The sequence below is a fragment of the Triticum urartu genome, chromosome 5A (assembly GCF_056163025.1).
Source record: "Triticum urartu cultivar PI428250 chromosome 5A, HENAU_Tu73, whole genome shotgun sequence".
NCBI lineage: Eukaryota > Viridiplantae > Streptophyta > Magnoliopsida > Poales > Poaceae > Triticum > Triticum urartu.
This window is the reverse complement of record NC_141877.1, coordinates 147001929-147010187: the sequence shown is the minus strand read 5'-3', so window position 1 is coordinate 147010187 and position 8259 is coordinate 147001929. Positions and strand designations below refer to the sequence as shown.

Genomic DNA, 8259 nt, shown 5'->3' with positions numbered 1-8259 from the left:
GCTGCCCGGTGCCACAACCGTGTGGGCAGCGTGGTAGCCGGGGGTGTGGCGTGCGGTGGAGATGCGTGTGGGCGGGGTGAAAACCTGATCTATCTTTGGATGGACCGGCGGCGACGAAGCTCGTTCCCTTTTTGAAGGCGTCGTCGCGGCTCTCGTTGCCCGTCGTGGTGCTCCAAGGGAAACTCTGATCCTCAGATCGGGCAGTGGCGGCACTCCGGTGTCGTTTCCTTCATGAAGGCGCTGCCTTGAAACTCATGATTTATCGTATGTGGCTTCACTTCTACGCGGTGGCGTGTTCACGGCGGTAGCCCCTGGCTGCTCTTGTAGTGCTAGGGGTGGTGTTGTTGCGCTCATCTCCTATGTATCTTGCCTTGATATGTGTGTGCAAGGGCGTAGCTACGTACAGCTAGCCGGTGTCACTGGCACCGGGTCCAATTTGTAGTTGCTTAATATAATCCATTGATTTAGTGTGTAGTTCATTGATTGTTTGACATGTGGGCATGTGTTTTTCTATGTGGACAACGGATAATTTTCAGTCTGGGTCCGCCGCTGTGTGTGAGTGTGTTGTGAGAGCGTGCGTTTGTATCGAGTGCCATTGATTATTATAGGTACAAAGTTAGTATAAAGTTGAGTCAACTATTTTAAAATGAAGGGAGTACTTTATAAAGCGGGGCGAAAGCATTTTTTGGTAATTGACTCTTGCTCTTAGGAGACGCGCCTAGCCCCTTGTTCACCGCAAGGAAATACTCCCTCACGTTCTTATATTAAATTATTATAGAGGGAGTACCAAATACAAAAATACAATTAGTAAAGAAAAACACAATTAGCTATTTGCACGTATACTCCTGACGGCGTATCCACAGGCATCACATTCTACTAGTCTCCACCAGCAGGTACGCACCGGGAAGATAAAGAAATTAGAGCAACCTCACCTCACGTGACACGGAAGCAAACCCAACACGCGTTACCATTACTAGCATGGCCACGTGAGGCCCACTCGTTTCCCGTGCACTCCACGAGCCCCCGTCTGGCGCCACATACCACCGCCTGCTTTCCCCTCCCCTATCAAATCCTCACTCCACTCGCCCCGCCCAGCCAGATCTTCCTAGAACCTTCAGCAACCCTAGGGCCCCAGCGAGAGGCCTCTGCCGCTGCCGCCGCCATGGCCCCCAACCCCGCCGCAATCGCCCTCCTGGCTGCCCTCGACGGCAATCTCCGCCTCCTCAAGAGTAAGTGCCGTCGGCTCTGCCGCCGTCCCCTGTTATATCCAGTGTCGAATGAAATGATGTGTGATATCGGCTTCTCCATTGTCCCGGACACTCTCGTGTAGCAATGCCTATGTAGCGTGGTCGAATCTGATGTTCTCTCCGGTTACTTTCTGAAAAAATTGGGCGTTAATTCCTTCGGCTTTGTTCTGCAAGTTAGGCAGAAACTGCCAAATTTGTGACTGCATGGATAGATAACTTCTGTATTTAGATCGATCTGGAGCCTCAGACGGTGCAAACGGCTCCCTAGTGCACCACGCTCCCCAGAATGTTCATGATTGTATTATTTGATTTTTGTTGCATCTGCAATTTCTCCATGCTAGAAATGTCCAAAAAGATGGATTTGCGGGAAACAAAGGACCCCAAAGGGCTCAACGCACTCCATTTCGCTGCAAATAAGGGGTCCCTGGAGATTTGCAAGTTCCTGTTGGAGGACGTGGGGGTCGATGTCAACTCGGTATCAAGCGTAGGTAAAATCTGTGCACCAGTAACAGGACTTGTTGCCTATATTAGTACTTAATTAGTACTGAAATGCCGCATTCTCCTTGTAGGTGCGACACCGATGTTTTATGCTGCACTCAAGGGAAATCTTCAGGTTGCCAGATATCTTCTCGATCATGGTAGCGATCCGGCGAAACCTAGTGAGAGGGGCTTAACGCCGCTGCACAATGCAGCAGAGCATGGTGCGTTCCTCATTCTTCAGTTCACTTGGTCTCTGAAATAGATGGAAGGCTTACAGGATAGTACTAGCTTACGAATGTTTTGTATACTATTTAGAAGACTAGAAGCTCCTTCTGTGCTTAATATTTGCTTATATATTTATTGTTCATCTAGGGCATTGTGAGATTGTAAGACTGTTGCTGTCCAAAGGAGTTGACGTGGATGTTATCAATTACCGAGGGACACCATTACATATGACTGCTGCAAAGGGTCAGCATCAGGCCATGAAAATTCTGCTGGAGCATGGTGCTGATGTAAGCTGTTGATTTCACACCTAATTGCATTGCATGCAGAGTTATAAAATGAAAAATAAAATGTGAAAAATTAGTCACCTGTAGCTTGAGGATGAAATGGTTCGTTCTCGAGATGCATCAGAATACTTGGTGGACATAATTTTAATTATTAATTGGCCATTCATTTGCCTTTACAGCCCAACAGAGTAGTCAATCATATCTTCTCACCACTAATGATGGCATGCTGTGGGAACTCCTTGGAATGCATGAAGCTACTGATTGAGGTCCAGTAACTTGTCTGCCCAATTTAATGTTTTTATGTTTGACTAATCAATTATATCGACCTCTAAACAATTGTTTGGAGCAGAATGCAAGTTAAATGTGCAGATCCTGTCTCTAAAGCTACCTTTGCATTTTGTATTTTCAATTCAATAGGCTGGTGCTGATGTGAATGGTAATAGTAGCTCTGGACCAACTCCTTTAACGGGGGCAGTTGATGATGGCTCAACTGAATTCGCCAAGTTCTTGCTGGAGGCTGGAGCTGACCCTAACATTCCTAACCAGGTAACATAGCTCCGGCTTTGATGATGCTTCTGTTTAGCTATTTTAATGCTTTCATGCTCGCAGTGTCACCTCCCTTGCAGACCTTTGGCTGCATGGTAATCTATTATGCTACTTCTAAGGTATCCCAAGCGAAGAAGTGTGTTGTATACTAACTATAGACCGATCATGCGTCAAGTATTGTGCAACCAGTGTGTATCTGAATACATCTGCTGGACTTTGCAGTCACCTGGTCAGACATTTCATGATTTGAAGCTGTAGTGATAGATTTTTGTGCCATGGTTTTGATTTTTTTTCACAACACATACAACAGGTTCGGAATATCACAGAATCATGATGCCATTGTGCCAGTTACTTCAAAAAAACGTTAGACCAGTAGGTTCAGATCATACCATTGGAATTCCATTATTGAGATGATTCAACAATGGAATTCCAATGGTATGATCTGAACCTACTGGTCTGACGATTTTAGCGAGTGCCACGATTACTCTGAACCTAACAGAATCGCGGCACTCGCTAAAACTTCAGTCATGTTGCTACATCTCCTCCACATTTTGTTAGGTTCAAAATTCTAATACTGCCATCAGGATGAATTGATGAATAACTAGTACGATTTTCTTTTGACGGTATAGTGCAGAGAACTAGGGTGAATCGTGCCTGTCTTCCAATTCATGACTTTGATCATCCACCAAATTCCTTTTTCATACTGTTATATCTTCCATTTTCCATGCGGTGTTATATTACATCTTCCGGTTTTTTTTTGTAACATAGCACGGGGATATTCCAATCAAGAGAGCAGCAGTCCGTGGTCAACGTGAACTTGTTGAGCTTCTGTTTCCTAAGACAAACCCAATTCCATCTGTGCCTGATTGGAGTGTTGATGGGATAATTACAACTATGAAATCTCCACAGACCAGGGTTCAGGTATGTGTGCGATTTGTTACTTGATTGTAGGATAAATTGTACTCCCTCCGTTCCGAATTGCTTGTCTTAGATTTTTCTAGATACGGAGGTATCTAGCATTAAAATGAGTCTAGATACATCCGTATCTAGACAAATCCAAGACAAGTAATTCGGAACGGAGGGAGTAGTTTGCTATTTAGATTGGAGTAAGTCATGATGCTCTTATGGATGCATTCCCCTTGAAAAGATTTCCACACAGTGCAAATTCTTATGACCAGTACATACATGATTGCATCCATGGTCTATTCCTGTGACCCCCTTATCTACGTGTTCTTTGTTCTTGATTTATTTCCGCTATGACAACATATCCTAGAAAATATGGTAATTGACACATGGTAATATTGATTATATTGTAGCTGCCATGTTCTCTCTCCAAGCATGTATGTTTTTAATAAATGAATAATGGTAGAAAGATTGAAGTCGCTACATCTGTACCGGCATTGGGAAGCCATTGAACCCACAATTATAGGTTACTCTGCAGGTATTTGATTGGAGGATGTTACACATTAACTGAATTTCCTGTTGAAGTTTGTGTCAGCATTTTTTTATTAGCAAATTGCTCACAAACTTCAGTGGTTCTGGTCATGCGGGCACTTCCTCCAGCCAAGTCAGCAGTGTTAACAGAGGAAACATATGTCATGATTATTATTTTAGGAATTTTGACCAATATATCAAGATTATTATTTTAGGATTTTTGACAAGGAGCACATTTTCAACTGTAGCACCTACTGTGCTGCCTGAATCAGTCACATTCTCTATGCCTTTAAAGTTTAACCAAAATGCCTCTGTTCAGGATAGAGCTTCTGCAGAAGAACGGAAAGCTGATTTGAAGTCACAAGGGAAGGAAGCATTTGCAAAGAAGGACTACTTTACAGCAATGTACTACTATGGACTGGTAAGTGACTAAGTGCATGAACTAAAATAACTTGTTTGGAACAATACAAAATAAGTTCAGAAGAAACAGTAGTTCTAGGAGAGAATTCCTTATTTGGCCCTTCCTTAAAATTTGGTTCCCTTTTTGGCCCTAATAAAAAATTTCTTCCTGTTTTGACACTCAAACTTCATTTTGTTCCCTATGTGACATTTCTGTCAGTTTTGGCAACTAACACTGTTAAATGCGACATGAAAAGTCCATTTTATCCCTGGTGTAGTTTGTGCCGTGCGTTGGTGTGTGTTCTCGCTTGCATCTCAGACCAGCGGAATCGATTCGTACGTGTGTACTTGCGTATCCTCCGGAATAATACATCCAGCAGCCTGCTTGCCTATGAGGCTAGCTTCCATGTACGTGGTGGTCAGATCCCGTTGCAAATAAACGACGACGCAACCTCAGCTTCGTGGATGCTGAAATCGAGGTCGGGACCGGCGGGACTGACGAAGCGGCGGGTGCCGAGCTTGAAACTGTTCTTGGCCATGTCTAGAGCTTGACGGAGAGATGTCCTGAGAAGCAGATTAGGTGGGTGCGCTGCCAGAGATTGAGGAATCACATCGGCTGGTGGTGGTGGGAGGTGCAGCGGTAGGAGGTAGCAGGGGGTTGGGCGCCCGTGCGACGCACATCTCGCGTTGCCTGTGAGGCGCCCGTGACGGTGCCGGGGATGGCCCGCTGGACGACGCTAATTTAGGCGGTGGAGCAGATGATGCTTCGACGGTGGCGCCGATTCGCGGAATCTACGATGGGAAGGGACGAGAAAGAGGGGAGAGCAGCGACGCCAGCTCGAAATTCACCGCCGCGGCCGTCGCTCCCTCAGGGCGGGCACAGGAACGACTCCCCACCATGGCCGCCTCGCCCGTGACCCTCCTTCACTGCGACTTCCACCTCGGCCGCCCCCTCCTCCATGTTGCTCTCCGCGCCGCGCTAGGGTTAGGGCTCAGGGAGAAGGGGATCGGGGGAGAAGGGGAGAGAATCGGGACGGTTCGGCCAGAAAAGGTTTTTCTGTTTCTTTTTTTTTCAACGTGCTAAAGCAGGGGTAAATAGGAGTTTTCATCTCGTAGTTGACGGTGTTAACAACAAAGAATGACAAATAGGAGTTTTCATCTCGTAGTTGACGGTGTTAACAACAAAGAATGATGGAAGTGTCATGGAAGGAAGAAAATAAAGTTGTAGTATCAAAAAAGGAAAAACAAAATTTCTAGGGCCAAAAAAGGAACCAAATTTTTAAAAAGGATCAAATAAGGAATCCCCTCTAGTTCTAGAGCATCAGGTTCAGGATTGAAAGTGCAGTGACTTCAGATTTCCTTGTAGCAGTACAATTTGTTTACTTAATGAGGGTTGGTAAGATTGACGGATGATTCATCATGGTTTATGTTGAAATGTTTGTGAAGGCATGGGTGTCTTACATCAGGATCATACAATAAGAGTAACTACATTTCATTTAGGGTTGACACTTCATCCGCGACACCCTTTTCTGTTCAAGTCTGATGAGTGCTTATTTGTGCTTTTCTTACATTTAAACTAATGAAAATGCCTTCAGAGAGCCTGTTAGATCCAGTTATCATTGCATGGAAAAATCATGCGATGCTGACCACATGCAAATGTAGGTGATGGAGATAGACCCACTTGATGCGACCCTGTTTGCTAACCGGAGCCTCTGCTGGCTGCGCATGCGAGAAGGGGACAGGGCACTGGCAGACGCTCAACGGTGCAAAATGCTGCGTCCTGGTTGGTCCAAGGCATGGTACCGAGAGGGCTCAGCTCTCAGTTTCATGGAGGTATAGTTGGTGTTCAAATCAAACCTTTCAATCTGATTCAGTCTCTCAACCTGTGTCTCACTTCCTCTCATGGCGTCCCTCCATTTACAGGATTACCAAAGGGCAGTTGATGCGTTCCAGGAGGCGCTGAGACTCGACCCTGACAGCAGTGAGATCAAGAAGATGTTAAGGTAATGATGCCCTTGAATCTTGCATCGTTGCCCCTGTTTGAATCTTGTTCCAGTTTTGAGGTTTTCCGATGTTTTGACGCCTTCCATTCTTGCAACCTGCAGTGAGGCCAAAAGTAAGGCTACTCGCTAAGAGTAGGACCTGCGATGGAGCTGACATATAAGCAAGTGCCTATGTCCTACATACCTGTGATCATCCTGTCTTTTCGCCGGCTACTAATCCACTACCAGGCTTGCTCGTATTGCAGCCGTTGACAAGCTAGCTACTTTCGAACTGTGCTCGAGGGCAGCTGCGGAGCTTCAACAGGAATAAGAGCAATCAAACGTATTGTACTACTATGTATTAGCCGTGAAGGAAAATGAGTTGTTAGATGCACCAACAAATAATAGTTCATGAAGTTCTTTTACCTGAGATAGACGAGGCCAGCATGAAAATCCCTTGCAAGTTAAAATCCCCTTCAGCCACCTTGGCCAATTCGGTTGCCAGGGATCCTCCCGGGATCCCCCTACTTTCCCTGGATAGGAAAATCACGAGCTGAATCAACCCAGAGGAGCCGAGCCTACCGTGCAATTCGGTCGCCTGCGAAGGGGAAGGACCCCCTCCCTTTCCCTGACTGTTGCCGGGTGTGACTTTCACGCCTCAAGAGGCTGGGGACAAAATCCTCGCTCGCTCTCGCAACTGAGTGGCGGCGTTGGATGATGACTACGATTTTTCTCCGTCCGGCGGCCGGGACCGACGCCCTAAGAGCAACGGACCAACGCCCTAAGAGCAACTTGGGGTCAAAGTGAACACAAAAGTTGGCCCAATGCGCCGGGCCAAACGGAGGCGCATCCGCTTTTTATTCGTCGGACGATCCATTTCTGACCTTTTTATCTGTTGGACGATCCATTTCAGACCCAAATTTAGGCCTCACACCCGCCTACTCCTTTTGGCCCACCAGGTGGTAGCATGTAGGCCATTCTCTTCCTGCCCATCGATAACAAGCCCCTGCCCGCCCCACTTGTCGTCGCCGCCGCCCAGCTTCGATGCCCTTGCCAGCAGTACGGACCCATATACCTCCGCCAGGCCAAACGGAGGTGCGTCCGCTTTTTATTCGTCGGACGATCCATTTCTGACCTTTTTATCTGTTGGACGATCCATTTCAGACCCAAATTTAGGCCTCATGCCCGCCTACTTCTTCTGGCCCACCAGTTGGTAGCACGTAGGCCATTCTCTTCCTGCCCATCGACAACAAGCCCCTGCCCGCCCCACCCGTCGTCGCCGCCCAGCTTCGATGCCCTTGCCAGCAGTACGGACCCATAAACCTCCCCCGCACACGGCCACCTTTTCGTGTCCTTGCCATCATTGCCTTGCCTTCGGGCCACCGCGGATCCCCCCTCGACGTCGCTGCGACCACGAAGTTGCCCCCGTGCCCCCGACCAACTCCTTCGTCTAACACTGCCAGCCAGCTACCTGGTCCATGGAAGACGTGTATCTCTTCGCCGGCCAGCTTCTTCGACGACGCCCGCAGCTATTCAATAGTTTGCCCCCAAGGTACAAATGGACTCCGCTGACAGGTTCTTTTTCCATAATTTCCTCTATGAGTCCAATGATTCCCCATATGACAATAAGGAGATGGTGGCTTTTGTGTTGGTCGTCCATGA

The 8259-nt window shown here is 47.1% G+C and overlaps 1 protein-coding gene across 1 annotated transcript; it reads left to right on the top strand.

Annotated features, from left to right (window-relative positions):
* The first annotated feature begins 986 nt into the window (after positions 1-986).
* LOC125528651 (uncharacterized) lies at positions 987-7027 on the top strand. Its single transcript, XM_087525694.1, has 11 exons — positions 987-1229; positions 1589-1735; positions 1817-1948; positions 2100-2239; positions 2416-2502; positions 2654-2782; positions 3551-3703; positions 4536-4637; positions 6278-6448; positions 6539-6618; positions 6721-7027. The coding sequence occupies exons 1-11, from the start codon at positions 1163-1165 to the stop codon at positions 6746-6748; spliced, it is 1236 nt and encodes a 411-aa protein (XP_087381820.1). The 5' UTR covers positions 987-1162; the 3' UTR covers positions 6749-7027.
* The last annotated feature ends 1232 nt before the right edge of the window (positions 7028-8259 follow it).